This window comes from Castanea sativa, chromosome 1 (genome assembly GCF_040712315.1).
Source record: "Castanea sativa cultivar Marrone di Chiusa Pesio chromosome 1, ASM4071231v1".
NCBI classification, from domain to species: domain Eukaryota; kingdom Viridiplantae; phylum Streptophyta; class Magnoliopsida; order Fagales; family Fagaceae; genus Castanea; species Castanea sativa.
The window spans coordinates 57826076-57845256 of NC_134013.1; the positions used below are offsets into that span (position 1 = coordinate 57826076).

General features: G+C 31.6%; 1 protein-coding gene across 2 annotated transcripts; it reads right to left on the reverse strand.

Moving 5' to 3' along the window:
• Positions 1-485: 485 nt before the first annotated feature.
• Positions 486-6621, reverse strand: LOC142607760 (uncharacterized). 2 transcript variants are annotated; one of them, XM_075779378.1, is made up of 11 exons: positions 6229-6621; positions 5330-5432; positions 4236-4249; positions 3870-4088; positions 3665-3736; positions 3399-3485; positions 2811-2849; positions 2220-2324; positions 1380-1545; positions 875-984; positions 486-779 (listed from the first exon to the last, which is right to left on the reverse strand). In XM_075779378.1, exons 1-11 carry the CDS (start codon positions 6454-6456, stop codon positions 693-695), a joined length of 1230 nt encoding a protein of 409 aa, XP_075635493.1. In that variant the 5' UTR covers positions 6457-6621; the 3' UTR covers positions 486-692. The 2 variants fall into 2 exon arrangements, with proteins under 2 accessions (XP_075635493.1, XP_075635501.1); XM_075779386.1 differs by lacking the exon at positions 2811-2849.
• Between the last annotated feature and the right edge of the window lie 12560 nt (positions 6622-19181).

Here is a 19181-nt window from a genome sequence, read left to right on the forward strand (position 1 = left end):
AGATCACATAGCAGAAGCTCAAACAATTTACAGGCTAGTTTTTTGCAAATATAAATGCTAGTTGAGAATATCTACAATATACATGAAAGTTCATAAAAAAGTAATTAAACACATTAATAATAAAAAGCTAATTAGAGTTCTTGTAGAAAAGATAAATTTAATTAATTAAAATTTATTTAGTGAATGTCGAATATAATGTAATAATAATTTGTTTAGTTTTGCACTGTTTTATTAAAAAAATATAATTGATCTTTTCTAAATAAACACACAACAAATTCGCATTTTTTATGGCTCTAAACATTAAAATTTTTTATGAAAGCCAGGGCTTTCAAAAGCTAATGTTGCTGGAGAGGAAGCTAAGAATCAAATGTAATTAAATAAACATTTATTTCAGGAGACCAAAAGTAATTTAATTAGAGTTTGTTTATTGTTAAATTTCTTTGTCCAAAAAAATATATAAATTGTAATTAGTTTCAACTTTCAAGTGATATGTAACAATGTAATATTTTATAGCTCTTAAAAATTGAATCAATGCAATTATGAGTGCTACAAATTTTCATGAAAAACTAATTAATAGAATTATATCCTTGTGTAGCCTATACCATCAAATTTAAGGAATACTAAACAACCATGAGGACAAATAATTTGAAATTCATTCTAAAAAATAAAATAATTTGTAACCATATGAAGCATTATCCGCAAGTTACAATGGTGGGCTGCAATGCTACGGAGGGATCCCAGTCACACATGCTAGGACTGATGCTTATCACTCCTTCTTCCTGCATGTCAAGATGTATAAATTTGAAGCATAAACATAGAGATTCTTCACCAAAAAAAAAAAAAAAATCATTTTCAAAATAACTAATAGTTTTACCTTCGCAAGGTTTCTAAAATGTGTTGTAGTGTAATTTCCTGTAGGAAATAAAGCTTCAACAAGATCTGCTAAAACCAATTGGGGTTGAGAGACAGCTCCATTGAACCAATCTTCACAAGAAAATTCATGAAAAGAAAAAAGATTAAACAAACTACACATATATAGTCATCAACTATAAGTAAAATTTATCACAGAACATAATAACATGCACAAACATGTTAGAATTGAAGGAATTATATGTTGATGAATTAGATACACCATTTCATGTGGGTTTCAAGTTAGCTCAATTGGTAAGCGGGCACTACAAGTTGAAAATCTATCATATGCAAAGAAAAAGATAAACAATTTCATGTTTCATAAATTTATAACTGCCTTTGACACTTCTGCTTTTAGCAGTTAATTACTAAGCAACCGAAAAATACTTAGCATTACTATGAAAAAAAAAATATGAAACTGAAATCTAGAAAATTAAGTGGAAGAAGAATTTTATTTTGAAAGTACTTACCAAGAGTCGTTGAGTTGTAAACTCTTTTATCATATCTCCATAAGCTTTGGTTTGTAAGAAAAGCAAAACAGGAGTGATCCTCAATATTTACATTCTGGAGAAAAGCGGCTAAAGTGTAGCCAGATGGATCAGTAGTATATGTTTCGTCAATAATGACATCCACAGTCTACAAGGAGGAAATGAATTCACGTAAAAATGTTAGATCCCTATCAATGAAAAAACAAATTTATCTAAGTTTTAAAATTAATTTAGCACATTTGGCTCTCAAATATTCATAATCATTTCATATTCAAAATTCATTTTTATTTGAAGAAGAGAATTTAACATATATTTTAGATCAAGGGCAACAAGCTTTCATATTCGTTATGTAAGAAAAATATATGGACCAATCTTTTTCTCTTTCACATCTTAAGAAAAAAGGCATAAAGAGAACAGAGGACTCCCCAAAAATTTGAGGAAGAATTATGCACTGATAAGGATTGTTTCCAAGAATGCTTATTTTTGATTTATTTGAACTATTACAGGCACAATTTGCTTTAGTACTAAAACATCAAACCATAGATAAATTAAAATTTTTTTTAGGTAACTTACGTTTCAAACAATTGCTTTTGCCAAACAATTTATGTAAAGAAGAAAGGAATAATAAAAACAAACAATAGTTTAATTACAAAATAAAATTTTTTCCATAGCTAAATTTTATAGTTTCTATGGTTGGATATAACATTCCAGTAAGTTAAAACTTGATGAAAAACAATTAGATTCATAAAAATGTACAATTTTAGTAAAATATTTAATCTGGTAATCTTTTCACTTTACTCGTAATTTTGTTGTTCAACTTACACATAGGATGGCATGCAATTCATCCAAATCATCAGGATTAGAGATGTTATAGCTAATCTTATTGATAGAGTTGTCCACATTCCCTCCACCTGCATCTTCTGTGTACTGCATCAAAAGTATATGTACATACAAATCCATTCAAAGAGTTAACAGGATTGGCTGAAGATTTGAATCCTCTTATTTTCCATACTTTTTGGGCGCCAAATCAAGTCGAGAATAAAGTAAATGCCAAAAAAAAAAAATCAAAATATAAAATAGAACTACATTTTTTGTTGGATTTCTACGTAGGTTTATCAATAATATTATTATGAAGAAGTAGAACTATGAAATATATAAATTGACAATTAATAGCATGTTAATTTTGTTCAGAAATTAAAGTTTATTAAACTTCTTACAGTGATTTAGTTTTTCTTATTTTCTGTCCTACAAAAATTGTTGCAATAAAAAGTTAAAAACTACTTTGAATCTGACAAAAGCGATGGCATAAACATTTAATCATAATGATTCATTAACAATAGATCCATCCCTGTGTTATGCCATTACAATTTTTATGGGCCGACATAATGAAAAATTGCAAAATTTGTTTGGTACCTTCATCTTGTATGTTTCCTTTGTAAATGACCAGACACCCTGCAAACGAAGAGCAAACCTAAATAGTTCGCATAATTTTGCTTTGAAAAGCAATTGTAAGTCCCGTATTATTCTTCCATTTGATTTCCTTAATTTTTTTCTATGATTAATGTTAAAGGAACAATAACAAGTAATTTTGTTACTACTATGAAGGCACAATTTATTTAGTCATATAAAGATTAAAAGTATAAAAACGAAATGGATATACTTGGCAACAAATATTAAAGATTACGAGGTAATCTAACAGTGTCAATGGAGGAAAATAGTACATGGAATTACTAGGCAATACTGAAAGAAGAAGTTGCCTTAGGTGGTTGATAATATCATTGAATTACAAAACTCTTTAGTCTTAAACTATATCTTAAGTTGTTGAGAAAAGATACATGAGTCATGACAGTGATTTTGAATTGAATCCTATACATCACTAACCCATTTGATGGTCACCCCAAGATTTTATCCATTACTGTAATTCATGTATGGGTTATGCCTATATAAAAACACTATATATTTTCTGGTAAATTTAGAAACACTATTAAATAAGGTACATACATCATAATATCCCATCCAGGCTACTGTTGGTTTGAATGATTTCTTGCTCGCTGCGACTTTAGTCAAGCACAAATAATTTTCTTTAACCTGCAAAGCAAAAATGATTTGTTAAAACAGATAAAAAGATCTTTGCATGGGTGTAAATATAATATTGATTCCAAAAGAAAAACAAAAAGGGCTGTAATGGTGCACCACTTTCTTGTAATATTGTCACAATCATATATAATTATGTGATATATCAATATATCATATACTGTTATACTTACTGCGTCGTAGACTTGATTGGCTGTAGTTTCAAGATTTGCAAAAACTCCCAAAAACTTGATCCACTCTGCCCTCTACCATTCAAAAACATCAAGTTCATATATATAATACTATGATTCTTTCATACTCATTTGGGGCATATGTGTGTGTGTATATATATATATATATCATGTGGATGATTTTTTATTGATGAAATTACATGCTTACCTGCAGAGGTGTCTCTTCTCCAAATGGAGCAAAAGATGCAAAATTGCAAGCTTGTGGTTGATCAATGTTGGTAATAAAGTGTGCTCCGAATTGTGCAAGCTGTTGAGGCTCACTCTTGTTAATTATCTCAATTTCTCCACCTTCATATAATTTTAGTACACATTGAGAAGCCACAGAATCTGATGTAATGCCCTTCAAGCTCCCTAGTAAGCCAAGAAGCTGTTCAAAGAGACATCAAGAGGCAAAATTTAAATGACTTCAAACAATTTCAATGAACATTATTCTTTGGACGCTTCTATATATATATATATATATATATATATATAAAACCAGAATTACTGCTTACTGTACGTCTGTGATCCTCACCTCGAAAAAGGAAACTGAAGTTTCACCAAAAGCAAAAGGAGAAGACACAAAGAAAAGGGTCAGATAAAATAAAGATTAAAGACCAAGGTAAAGGAAAGAGTTAAAATTTCTGTTCATTTAGATTGGGAATAATACACTAGAAATGAAGATGATGATGATTATTATGGTTAATGGTGATGAGTGTCAATGCTATGTTAAATGAACAATAACAAAAGTCCTCTTTAGTTGGGCTAGGAGAGAGCTGAACACAGTAGCCCCTGTCACGGCTAATTGTGCAGTGCTTCCCAAATCCCGTAATTAAAGTCTTACTATGAAATAAATAACTCTGCTCTCCTGTCATCAACTGGGGATGCTTGGAAGGTGAATGTTGCTCTGTAATTGGTTTAATGAAAGTTTTCTTTATCAAGAAAAGAAAAGAAAAGAAAAGAACTCTTAGTTCTCTATAACATTAAAGCTTTCTTGTTGTATAGAATTGAAGCTTTTGAATTTTTGTTAATTTCTTTTAATGTTATCACATAGTTCTTTAAAAACTCATATTTTTTTTTAAAAATTATTAGTCTAATATACAAATTAATTAAAGTTGAAAATAATTTCTAAATAATTAGAGCTCTTTGTCTTTTTTGAATAAAACAAATCAGCATTAAACAAATTATGATTAAATTAGGTTTTGATCTTCTTTAAATAAATTCTAATTTAAATTAGGTAAACAAATTATGATTAAATTAGGTTTTGATCTTCTTTAGAACACAATTTTTATCACAACTCTTATATAGTCGATTGTGAGTAATGAAAAAAAAATTGTGAGTTCATGTGAAAGTAGTAAGTAGTCACTCATAATTGATCATATAGAGTTGTTGCAAAAGTTGTAGCTCAAAAATTGTGATCGTAGAATAACTATTCTTTATGTTATTGAATTTAACTTTTCATATATTAATACTTATTAATCAGACATATATGGGAGACAGAGAGTAATATATATGGGGTGGGTGAGCTATGGGTGTATAAGCTATTATCTATTCTAAAACTCAAATATAACACCCAAATTAATGGAAACATTAAAATGTGTGGTGTGAATAGTTGAACTGTTGAAGTACCTGGAAATAATTCCGTATCAATGGAATAGTTTGACAGTGGGATGACAAACGATTTGATCCTTGGGGTGCAATATTTTGTCCTTGCTGCCATCCTCGAGTTATCCTATAATTTATTTGTAAAAGCGTGACAAAATAAGTAATCATATGTATTATTCAAATGTTTTTAGCAAAAAGATACTACCATCCTAAGCAGTAGAAGAAAAATAATGAAGGATACCAAGGTGGGAATGGTTGGTAACCGGATACATTATTCGAACATTGAGTTGGCTTAGTAGATATATAGCCTGCAGTTTGGCCCAAAGTATCGTTTGCTATTTTTTGTTGAGACTGACTTTATTTTTTATTTTTTAAAGTGAGTTTTATTTTACGGTATCTGCTCTCGATAATAGTTTTTTATCATCATATTAAGACATTAATCAATTTTTAATATAAACAAAAAAATAAACCTAAAATCTCTAACCATTGAGTTAAAGGTCACGATCACATGGCAACATAATTGGCATAAAATAATAATATTTTAATTTACAGTAAGTCACCTCACTTTTTTCTTCCATCATTTAATGATTTGGATTATCTTGATACAAATATCAAAATGTTAGAGACCATATAAGACAAATATCATATTAGGGACAATTTTGACATATAAGATAAATGTTAAGGACGAAAATAATAATTAGCCCTACAAACTATATCTAAGTTACAAACCTCTCTCCTAGACTTATGGGTACAGTACTGTTTGGGTTTATATTAGATTAGACCTATTGGGACGATGACACGCATTTATTTTTGGCTACATATCATCATTTTTGGATGCATTGGACCAGCCCAAGGCTCTCCCAGATTAGTATTAGTACAGTAATAGACTAATTGTAGCATGTAAAGAAGAAAGAGAGGAGTACCTGGATGAGAAGATAGCTCTTGCCGTCAATGGCATTCTTGATGACTTTGAAGGTCTGGCCATAGTATATATGGAAATTGACAGCATCTTCCACCTTTGAAATGTTACCCACTTTCACCGTTGTTGCAGCATGAACACCATCAAGACACCCAACATTTAAGAAGACCACTACGCCAAGGAAGAAGAAGTAGAAGAGTTGCAACACACAACAAGAGCAATAAGAAGCCATGCTAAATGAACAAGAAAAACAAGACCCTTTTTGGCTTTCACTACTCTATAACATTTGTGCTAGCTCTTTGAGCACGCGCATGAATATATATCATATGTAACTATGAACACCCCCACAGCTATCTAGGAAGAGAGAGAGAGAGAGAGATTTGCAGCTTTTAGAAATGGGAATGGTGGTGGTGGTGTTGGTGTCAAATTAATTACATGAATATTGGGGCGGGAATCATTTGTTGGCATCTTGTGGGACTGGGGCATATGTACTTTGTTAATTGGCTTGTGAATAGTATGTTACCCGTGAACCCATAAGTTGTCATTTTCTTTTCAACCTATGCTATTTGTTCCCTATTTCCCACCCTTTCTGTCTTCTCCACAATCAGGCCCATGTGGTGCACGCCACTACGCATGTGGTGCACGCCACTACCAAGTACCAAGTCAAAATGTCCAAATTATCCTATGCTTTATTCAAAATATGATTTTTTTTTCACATTATAATTTACACACTTAAAATTTAAGTTAATTTCAATTTTACCCAACAAAATTTGAATTCACTCCATTAAATTACATAACGTTTAGATTTAAGCAATTCTATCTTTTTATGTTGATAAGCTGACTGTTAAGTGCCACATTAGCTCAAAATGATATAATTTTTTTAAATACATTAAAATTACGTTGTTTTGTTTATGGAATATACAAAAATGTGCCTATTGAAAATGTGCATATTGAATAAAAATGTGCCTATTAAAAAATGAAAGTTACAACTGTTTGGTGTTTTTAAATATATACGTGGTATTAATTTATATAACCACGTAGCGTAATGAAGAGCAGTCAACAAAAAATCAAACGTTTTAGCTATTAGTTATTACTAGTTGCTACCCGTGTGATGCATGGAAATAGCTATGGAATGAGTTTCAGAAGAAAAATAGCAATGTGACGCTAACCCGTGCGATGCACGAAAATAGCTACGAAATGAGTTTTAGAAGAAAAATAGCAATGTTGTTTTATTTATTAGTTTTTTGTGAGAATGAATAAGAGATATAATGTTGCGTTTTTAGTTTAGTCATTTAGTTTGTGCTGTATATATAAATATATACAAGATAAATTGTAAAATATATACCAAAAGGTGCCTATTAAAAGGTTATAACCATTCAAATTGGATATGCCAAAAGGTGCCTATTGAATGAAAAGCTGTCTATTGACTGAAGAAGTGTCTATTGACTGAAGAAGGTACCTATTGAATGGAAATGTGCCTATTGACCGAAAAGACGCACGTTGAAAGGTCATAACCCTTCATGTATAAATAGTAGTTCATATTCATTTGGTAACTTCTTCTCAATTTCTTCTCTTTCATTTTTCTTAGAAACACAAGAAACTTGTGGGTATTCTCCAAAATTTCTATTTGTCAGTTGAGTTTTTTTTTTGGTTAAAAAAAGTGGAAAGGTCCAGGACTCAAACCACACCAATAGACAAGAGTAGCAACAATAAAACTAAACAATTTCTTCATTTGGTAACTTCTTTTCAACTTTCTTAACTTCTTCATTTGACAATTGCTCCCTGACCCCGCCCAAATAGTGAAAAATAAGTCTATAAGTATGGATAAAGACCAACGGATAGCATCAAAGATATTAAATTGTATTAAACGTAATCAGTATCTACTGAAAAAGAATTATAAAAATTGCTTTTTTGTATTCCGTAATCGATAGTAAAGCATTTTTTTATTAAAAAAGAGTCAAGCGACATGCCCATATACCATTCCCTTAACCCCTGGAACCTATCACTATAACCGCAATTTCCTATTCAAGCATGATATTGATATATCATTCACTTCTTTCTTTTTACTTCAGTTTTCTTTTACAATTTTTTACGTATTTTTCTTTTATTTTTGTTCTGAATGACAGTTTTTTATCGTAATATATGCATCTTATGTGAAACAATGAGTAGATATTGAAAATTAATGGGAATATAAAAAGGCACAAACTGAAACTTGACAAAAAAGAAAAAGAAAAACCACAACTGTTCGAACTTTTAAAGCATATATGTAGCATTAATTTATGTAGCCAATAAACAATATATATACAAATCTGTGTGTGAATGTGTAAGAGAAATAAAGTAAAACTTATAGACCAAATGAAGACAAAATGGTTGATATAAAACTAACCAAGATAAAATGATGAACAACACGTAGAAGAAGCACTATAATCTCCGTGCACAACGAATAGAACTCTCTCTCTCTCTCTCTCTCTCTCTCTCTCTCTCTTTGTGAAGACTCTTATGAATGAATGAATGAAAAACTAACTTTTTAAAATGAGATGAGAGATGCCTATTTATAGGCACATTAGGACTGGTTCGGAATAAGTGTAATTGTGAATAGATATATTGAAAAGACACAACTGTTCGGTGTTTTAAAATGTAAATGTGGCTGCAATTTATGTAGCCACGTGGCGCAATGAGGAGTGGTCAAAAAAAAGTTAAACGTTTCGACTATTAGTTATTACTAGTCACTAGCCTGTGCAATGCATGGAAGAGCTACTAGATGCATTTTAGGGGAAAAATGCTTTTTTTTTTTTTTTTTTAGTTAGAGTAATAAGAAAAAACGCATGAAATTTTTTTTAAAATAATATTAAAAGAAATAGCACAAAGTTTTATTAGTAAGGCATAAGAAAACAACATTGTTTTATTTATTAGTTTTTTGTGAGAAGGAATAAGAAACAGATTGTTGCGTCTTTAGTTTAGTTTATGCTGTATATACATGTATATACAAGATATGTTGTAATATATATATATATACCAAAAGATGCCTATTGAAAGGTCATAACCCCTCAAATTGGATATACCAAAAGGTGATAACTCTTCATATTAGATATACCAAAAGGTATTCATTGAAAGGTCATAAACCTTCATATTGGATATATATTAAAGGTGCCTATTGAATGAAAATGTGCTTATTAACCGTAAATGTGCCTATTGAACGAAAATGTGTCTATTGATTAAAAATGTGTCTATTGATAAAAAATGTGTTTATTGAATGAAAATGTTTCTATTGACCGAAAAGTTGCATATTGAATGAAAAAATGCCTATTGAAGGGTTATAATCATTTGAGTATAAATAGTAGTTCATATTCATTTGGTAACTTCTTTTCAACTTATTCTCTTTCATCTTCCTTTAAACGCTTTACGAATGCTTTTCTTTTTAAATTTCTCATTCTCTTCCGTACGTCTTCTTGACGCTTTACTTCTCGATGACAGTTTTTTATTTTAACATATAAATCTGTATATATTATGAGGATTCAGAAAGTTAGTTATTGTTTTTTTCCTGTCAAAACTACCCCTAAATTAATTAACCAACAATTTAAAAATAGGGTTAAAATAGTAAATTGGCAAAAGAAAGTTAGTTATTGCTTTTTTTATTGTCAAAAATACCCTTACCTCAAACTAAAAAATGGGGTTAAAATAGTAAATTGACAAAAATAATAAATTCCTACATCTACGTTGAAATACATTTCTGTTTCTAATAAACTCCTACTTTTACGTTTATTTAAATTCCTATTTCTACATTGAAATGTCTTACTAGATATAAATTCCTACTTCTTTTCAATAACTTAAAAAACTCCCCAGGTACTTACCTTACCCCTAAATTTATTAAGCACTACTCTAAACAATAAATAATTAAGTCTATAAAAGTAATTTGAACTACATATATTTAAGAGACATTTAATTTATTTAAAAAAAAAAAAAAACCTACCATATTTGAATTCCACTCCCACATTTTACTCCTAACAAACTACTTGAATTCCACTCCCCCATGTTTTACTCCTAACAAATTGTTTTATTCTCAAATTTTATAATTTAAACTGCTCTTTAACTTCTTCTTAAGAATTACTTATCCAGAATTTTTTTTTTAGTTTCAAGTTATACTTCTCCTCCTCCTGCTTCATCATCTTCTTCTTCTTTTAAAAAAATAATGGCTATAGATAAGGCAAAGTCGCATTTGGGAGTTTCTTGATAACTTGAAGAGAATTTTTCGATGGTAGATTCTCAAAAGTATAACATGTTACTTTCATAGCCGTGCTCTTCACATCATGCTTCCACCAGATCAAGAAGGGCACATCGTAGCCGTGATGATATTTCAAGCCACTGGCTCCTCCTGCTTCATCAATTTCCTCACCAACAACCAATATGTATTTGGTTGTCTTGCTACATGACAATTTCTATTTGTTTGGTACTTATTTCTATTCTTTGATGTCAAACTGTGTTTTTTTTTTTCCTTGCAAATTATTAAAATATACTCAAAAAATAGAAGAGCCTCTAAGCACGCGCGTGAACGCGTGCTCAGATGCTAGTCTTATATAAATATCTTATTCTTACCAAATTTCAACTTCCCGTATCTTCTAATGATCTAATTTTAAAAGAACTTTTTTTTTACTCTCATTTGTTGTCCTCCATGCATTCACAATTATTTAATTTTAATTTTTTTCTTTGTTTTAGTTTATCTCTTCCATGTATTTCTTCTTTTTTTGTCTTATCATATTTCATTTTACTTTTATCTTTTAATCAAAATAGAAGACTTATCCTCTTTCAATGCTGCACGTTTCAAAATAGAAGAAGATGCAGTGCAGAGCACACCAATGGATGCCGGTGAAAATGAAGAAGAAGGGACAACGTGAAAGCAAAGAAAAAAAAAAGAAAAAAAAGAGAGAGACCAAAAATCTAAAATCATCACAAACACAGTAGATCAATCTAACCAAAATAACCAAATCTAAATTTGCCTATTTAAAATACCTTTATTAGTTTCGATTGTGGGGTGTTGGCCTGAACAGGATTACTTTCTTGACGGTAGTAGTGCCCTCAGATTTCTCACTCTTTTTTTTCTCTTCTTAGGCCTTAATTATGTATTGTTCTCTATGATAAATTTTTGTTTATATATATATATATATCTACTAGTCTCATCGCACACGCGAAGCGCGTGCGATGAGACTTTTCTTTTTTAGTAGTCTTATTTTGTAAAAAAAAACTGTATTTAATTATTTTTTTATATATATATATGATTTTTATTTTAAAAATCTAATTTATAAGTGAATAAATCAATTTAAAAATTATTAGGAGAGTGGTCCTATTTTTTAGGCAATATTTTAGTGAGAGTTGGAGTTGTATTTTTACCGGATTGTCCTTTAGTTTTATCTCTACTTAAACATAAGACTGTAGGGGCATCTTTGAACTAAAAAAATGAGTTTTTACTGGATTGTCCTTTAGTTTTCTCTTTATTTAAATATAGGACTGTAGGGGTATTTTTGAACTAAAAAAATAGGAATCCAAACAGGGGAAACTCCTTAAATATTAGTAGTCCTATTTTGTAGAAAAAAATTGTATTTAATTATTTTATATATATATATATATATATGATTTTTATTTTAAAAATCTAATTTATAAGTGAATAAATCAATTTAAAAATTATTAGGAGAGTGGTCCTATTTTTTAGGCAATATTTTAGTGGGATTTTGAGTTACATTTTTACCAGATTGTCCTTTAGTTTTGTCTCTACTTAAACATAAGACTGTAGGGGTATCTTTGAACTAAAAAAATGAGTTTTTACCGGATTGTTCTTTAGTTTTGTCTCTATTTAAATATAGGATTGTAGGGGTATTTTTGAACTAAAAAAATAGGAATCCAAACAGGGGAAACCCCTTAAATAGTAGTATAGATATATACTACTATTTAAGCGGCTGCCCCTGTTTGGACCGGATTTTTTTTTGTTCCAAAATACTCCTATGTCCCTAAGTTTAAATAGAGATAGAACTAAATGATAGTTTGGTAAAAATATATGTCTAACTTGCACTAAAATATTGCCTACAAAATAGGAACACTCCTCCACCAACTCACTTCTTCAAAGCAACTTTACGTTTATTTATTTATTTTTTTAAATAGAAAAATAAGTTAAACACCCCACGTATATCTAAAAACAAATCTAAATAAATAAATATATATATATAACTAATGAACAATTCAGATTTTTTTTGTTCTAAAATACTTTTACATTCTTATGTTTAAGTAGAGACAAAACTAAAGAACAATCCTATAAAAATACAACTCTAACTTCTACTTAAACATTGCCTAAAAAATAGGGTCACTTTCCTATTGATTTTCAAATTTATTTATCCACTTATAAATTAGATTCTCAAAATAAAAATTATATATATAATAAAAAACATAGATTTTTTTTGCTACTACCACTAAAAAAAAAAAAAAAGCCTCATCTCACGCGCGAAGTGCATGTGAAGAGGCTAGTGTATGTGTGTGTGTATATATATGTATGTGTGTATATATATATATATATATATATATATATATATATATATATATATATATATGTATGTATGTATGTATGTATATTATGCAATTACTGAAATTGAACCAACAAAATGAAAAAGGCATAACTGTTTGGTATTTTTAAAAATAGACGTTGCATAAATTTATATAGTCAAGTAGCGTCATGAGGAATGGTCAACAAAAAGTCAAACATTTCGACTATTATTTTTTTTTTTTTTTTTGATAACAGACTATTAGTTATTATAGAGATATAGATATGTGTGTGTGTGTGAGATTTTTTTTTATAAATTTTCTGATTTTATTTTCTTTTTCTTTTTCACTATTTCTCTTTTCACTCTTTAGTGGCATTTACCTCTTGAATCTCTCTTCTTCAAAACAATGATGTCCTTGTTGTCCACTTTGGCCTCTTTCTACTCGTTGTCTTTGTAGGTCGACTCATTCAATTGAAAAATTCATCGGAATTGTCGTAATCGAAATGGACCATACCTATATAAGCAATAATGACATCATTTTTGTCATCCGGTAATGTCTTTGTCGTTGACATCGTCTTCGACAACTTGAGAGAGAGAGAGAGAGAGAGAGAGAGAGAGAGAGAGAGAGGGAGAGAGAGAGAGAGAGAAGAAGAAGAAGAAGAAGAAGAAGAAGAAAAGTAGAGCAACGAGAGAATGAATGAGAACGAATGGACTTAGAATTTTTGTGTGTTGAGTGAGTTCATAGACAATGAAAGTAAAAGATTTAAAGAGCACGGAGCGGGAAGTAATCATCTCATTCACTATTTGGCCCTAGCAGAGAGAGAGAGAGAGAGAGAGAGAGATAAAAGTAGGGATGATAATTTTTCCCCGCTTCGCTTAACCTGTCCCTCTCCACTTCACCCAACGTGGGTTTGCCCCACCCCGCAAAGGTGGTGGGGTGGGGATAGGGCAAAATTTTAGCCCCACACCACGGGGCGGGGCGGGGATGAGTTTCAATTTTTTAAACTCAGCCCGTCCCATGTTTCTTAGGGTTATAATTGTAAATTTTTCATACCCTAAAACCCTACTATTTAAACAAATATATCAATATTAGCTCATTTTATTCTACTCAATGTGGTTCTCTGCCTTTATTTTGTTATGTGTTATACTATGAGTTTTTTTTTTTTTTTAAAATGATTGTCTTATTAAACACTTAAATATATTATTCAATTTTTTTTTATAAAAATTGATTTGATTTGATGGAATAAATTTAGTTGTAATTTCAAATGTATTTTTATTAATGAAATATGTTTCATTAAAAAAATTGTACTAGTCGTAGGGAAAATTAACAAAAAGTAGAGTTTTACGAGGTGGGGTGGGGCTTCGCGGGGCCCTAAGGGGCGGGGATGGGTTGAGAAAGTTTTTTCCTGTCATGCGGGGCGGGGCGGGGCGGGGCGGGGCGAAGATGAGACAAGACAAAACCATGCGGAGCAGGGTCGAAGACCCCATCCTTCGGCCCTCCCCCGCCCCCGCCCCATTGCCATCCCTAGGTAAAAGTTATTTTTTGTTGTTGTGAATTTTAGTAATTTTTTTATTTAATAATTTTTTTTTTTGTAAATTGTGTGACTGTGTTTTAATTGGGCCAATGGTAAAGATGGTAGGCTTATTTGGCATTTAATAAACACTTTATCAACGAATAAGGTTAGAAAGGTTTAAATCGAAATACTATATAATAATAGGAATGTGGATCCAAATTTTCAAATTTTATAGGATAAAATTAAAATTACCTTAAATTTTAATGGTGTAAATTGCAACTTAGTCTCTTCTTTTTGTTGTTGAGAATTTGTGTTCTTACTATGATCAAATGATTTTGAGATTTTTTGCAATAATGCGACAAACACAACTATTTTAATAACAAATTTTATAATTATTAAAGTGGTTGACTATGAATGAAGGGAAGGCAATGGATTTATGAATGTCAATTGTGTCCATTACTTCTCACAATCAATTTCTTCAGTAATTGTAAAATCTATTAGGAGAAAAGTTGTGAACAAGTGCTTTATTATGAGGGCCCGCTATATAGAATTATAGATCGAATTTATTCACGGACCTCTAGCTAATACCCCTCAAGTGGATGGATCGGATGGGTGTAAACGAACCTTATATGCACAAAGATATTTTTTTCTTTGTTTATTTTTAATGAACATAAAGATCTAATATATCTTTTTTTTTGGTTGATAAAGTAAAGATTTAATATATCAATCCTTCACAGAAAAAGCACTTATATTTTCCTATTGTAATGACTAGAGAAATCAATATTTTATACTTTCTCTTTCTGAAGCTTAAGAGTTAAGACCATAGATATGGTTGGGTGGGTAGGCAGGTCCAGTCGCACTTTTGCAGTACTCATCCAGTGGTGTGTTCACAAGAATAAGCAACATAAAAAGATGGGTTGAGTTGAATAATATCAAATTGGACCAATCATCCCATGCATCTTAGCACCCTTGGTGACCTTGTATATCATTATCATTATCTTGATATCATAGAGCTAAAGTGTTTTTAGCATGGGAACTGGGGATGTAAGAAAAACTGCAATTAAATACTCCTAAAAATCTTTTCAAAAGTTCCCTTTCCTTTTGGCCATAAGTTGTGATAGACAGAAGAGACTGTGGACTGTCGGGTTGTCTAACATCCCCTTAATACTTTCATGCCACTCATAAGCTAGATTCTTAAAGTCTTCTATTGGTAAATTTTAACTCTTAAAAAAAAAAAAAAAAAAAAAAACTCATTCAAATTCGGTTTTAGTACTTGAAGTTAAAAATCAATAAATCTATTTCATAAAACACGAATGTGCCTCGTCAGTATGTTCCTTGTCTATGTTGATAGACGAACTTGATGTTATGGACGAACTTGATTTCCTGTGAGAACAAAGAGAATAGAAGTAAAAGACACCGGGTTAGTGCCAGCCACGGACCCGATTTGATGCTTAAATTTGATAATCTCTTTAGAAATCTATAGCATGTATTGTACAATACATGCTATAGCATGTGTATGATGTGTGTTGTTTACTTACTTGCTTTCTATGGCTTTGTATAGCCATCCCATGGGTTTATTGCAAGGTCTATTGATCTTCCCAGAAAGTTGTGTCTGAACTGGGTGATTAATTCCAAGCGGCTCATTAAGTTGTCTACAACTGACATGAGGTGGACCATGAAGGTGCCAATTAATGGCTTTGTAACCGCTAACTAGAATGAGAGGGTAACGCTTTGCACAAATGAGAGAGTTAAGTCTAACTTGAATGCACTTATGGTTGTCCAATTAATGGATGACCATTTTGATCACTACTCGTCACTATTCATTAAAAAGTTACAAGGTATAAAATGTAATTTTATTCTTTGATCAAATTACCTCTAACAATGAAAATGATTCTTCGCCATCTCTGGGAGTACGAAACCGAGTGAGAGCTTGAGACTTCAATCGGCATTATTATTTTATTATAAATGGGTTGGGGTTTATAAAGGGAGAACTAAAAAGGAAATCAAGCAATGAAGCTTAAGAAGAATTTGAGAGCGAAAACCTAAAGGAGTATGAACACGATAATGCCACTGTTATATTTAACAAAAAACAAGTGAACAAGATATTTCTCTCTCTATTTGTGCATCCTCTTAAGTTTTGGAGGGGTGGGGGGGGGGGGGTGGGAACGAGCTCTAATCCTCCCTTTCACCTATCTTAGCAGTGGATTTTGTTTGTTTGTTTGTTTAAACCCCTTTAAAACAGATTGTTTACATCTAGTGAATTAGCCAAGTAGTTACTTAGGTTAATTATGAGATCTAGGTTTAACAATAGTCTATAATATCATGCATAGCAGAAAGGTAAAAGGCACAACAATATGATCACCTAGGGAAACCATTGAAATCAATAGTTTTAAGATAAAAACCTAGGGAAGATTTGACCTAACTATCCTCAAAGCAAACAAATCTACTAGAAAGAATTGAAGTTCAAAAGATTTAACTGTTAAACCTAATGCTACCTTTAGTAGAACTTACTAACATGACCACGTGCAGCTCCAACTCTACGGACTTTTTTCTCTTGGACTTGTTGAATACAAGCTCCCACGCTTATGAATTTATCTCACTCAAAGGTTTCAGATCACCAGTCGTTGTTGATTTTGTAGCAGTAACTTGATTCTACTAGCACTTGATTGTAAATCTCATTCCGGTAGAAACTTGTAGAGTTAGAAGGTTACAGAAACCTCTCAAATCCCACAGGAGTAACTCACAAGTCTTCCAAGAGTTTTCAGAACGTATGTAGCCTTGTTAATTAAGTAGAAACATCCATTTAATGCGAAGGTGACCTTTGCAAAATCCAAGCGTTAAATTTTCCTATTCGTTGGAATTATTCTCATCATATAATAGGAGCTCCTTGACCATATTGCCTATGACATTGGAAATTCGAGATGAACTCGTCAGACAAGACACAAACCGTGAATACGTAATGAAATCTGAAGCCCCTGATTGGGCTCTTGGGCTTTCCCCTTATTAGTTCTAGTTGGGTTGTAACATAGCTCACTAGCTGGGCTTAACCCATTTATTACTATTTCCTTAGACCTAAGCATCGTGGGCCTTGTGTATGGGTTGATCTTCTCCACCCACACCATCTTTTCATGAAACACAAATTTTGAAGTCTTGAGTAAAGAGAGGATGGCCAACTTTAATAAGTTCATCAACAAGAGATTTTTCCATATGTAAAAAAAGTGCAATAGAGAGATCACTATGCATGTTTGAGACTGAAAGCTCAAATAATGTGAAACATTATTGCTTGTTTAGACCCCTAATTTTAAACAAATGGCTTAGATTGCTTTTACCTTACTTAACTAAGTGCAATAAGAGTAAGTGTAACGCAATAAGGTCTGAACTACTCTATAGCATATGCAAATACAATAAACAATAAATGTAAAGCATAAAGAGTAAGGGAAGAAAGATGCAAACACAAGATAACACCAAGAAGTGTTATTGAAGAGAAAACCAAAGTACTCGGCGAAAAACATCTTTGCAGTCTTCCAAGCCAAATCGATTCACTAGTGAATAAAGTTGGAGTACACGGATATCAAGAAGACCCTTCAAACCTAATCTACCCAATGTACTTGAACACTCCAAGTTCTAACTATTAACGGACTTCACCGAGCCATGTCTTCACTAGTTATTCAGATCCCGCAATTAGCTCCAAATTGCATCCGTCAATAAATGGCTTCTTCCAATGCTTTCCACACACACCAAAACTTCTCTCCACACTCAGATTAGGTGAGGTAAATGTTTGAGTTAAGAACTTCTTAAGGATTTGTAATTGATGAAGTAGGAGTAGAGGAAAATTAGGAGAAATTAAGTAGATGATTGTACGTTTATAATCTCTAATTGTCAACTGTATTGCTAGAGTTTTCTCTCTGAAAGTCTCCTTACAATTTCGTGGATAATGTGAGCTTATATAGTGTGTGTACAGAAATGAGGAAAGCACTCTTTAAAATCTTCCAAGTAAAGAGTTTCGCAAATCACTTGCAAGTTGGCCATGTCACGAAGTGACTCGCGAAATACAGCTTGGCAAAAGACTGTTCAGATACCAGCATATGCTTGTCACATGGCCTTTTGCAGGTTATTCACTCGCGAGCCAGTTGCGAGCAAGTCGCGAACTTCACTGTCTTTACAATTCTTCACAAAACTCTTACACTCAACCCTTACATTAAATTCCACAAATATACAGGAAAATGATTAAACAAAATACAATTAAATTTGACACGAAATTAAAGCTAACAAAAACATAGTTGTAAATCATAACTTTACAGAGACTTAGAGTTGCATGTGAATATGAAAATTTTGGATGTTGGAAGCAGAAGCCATTGAGGATTCAAGATTAGTCCAAATGTCCTGAGGGTTATTGAGACCAACAACAAGAGGTAGAGTCTCTTCCAAGATAGAAGAAATAATTAGAATTTGATCTTGGCTAGTCTAAGAGATGAAGGCATGATTTGGAGTTGAGACATTGTTAAAACATATCGTGGGAGGACAGAGGTTGGCCTTTGAGACATGGAATCGTTTGAGTTTTCCAATAAATGTAATTTTCGTTGGTAAGTTAGAGGGATAACAAATGGTGAGCATTTGACAAAGAAAGAACATATGTAGTTTGTGGAGAAGTATCAATTGGGTGGAGTGTGGAGGAAGATGAAGGAGGTTAAGAGAGAAGTTGGAAGCCATGAGGGTTGAGATGGCTCTGATACCAAATTAAAACACAAGCTGGTTTGGGTTAATTGTTCAGTCACTCAATCTATTGAGTGTTTGATGTATTTTATTTACAGAGTACAAATGATATTATGATAAATATTACTAGAATTCATAAATGCGTAAGTCAAATACAAGAGATGAGATAATGTCAACACTGCTGCCAACTTATCTTGAAACAAATA

Coding starts and splice junctions, on each gene's coding strand:
- LOC142607760 (XM_075779378.1), bottom strand. CDS start 6,456: ATGGCTTCTTATTGCTCTTGTTGTGTGTTGCAACTCTTCTACTTCTTC. Junction 5,433..6,228: donor AGAGCTATCTTCTCATCCAG/GTACTCCTCTCT, acceptor AATAAATTATAG/GATAACTCGAGGATGGCAGC. Junction 3,737..3,869: donor GAGAAGAGACACCTCTGCAG/GTAAGCATGTAA, acceptor TTTGAATGGTAG/AGGGCAGAGTGGATCAAGTT.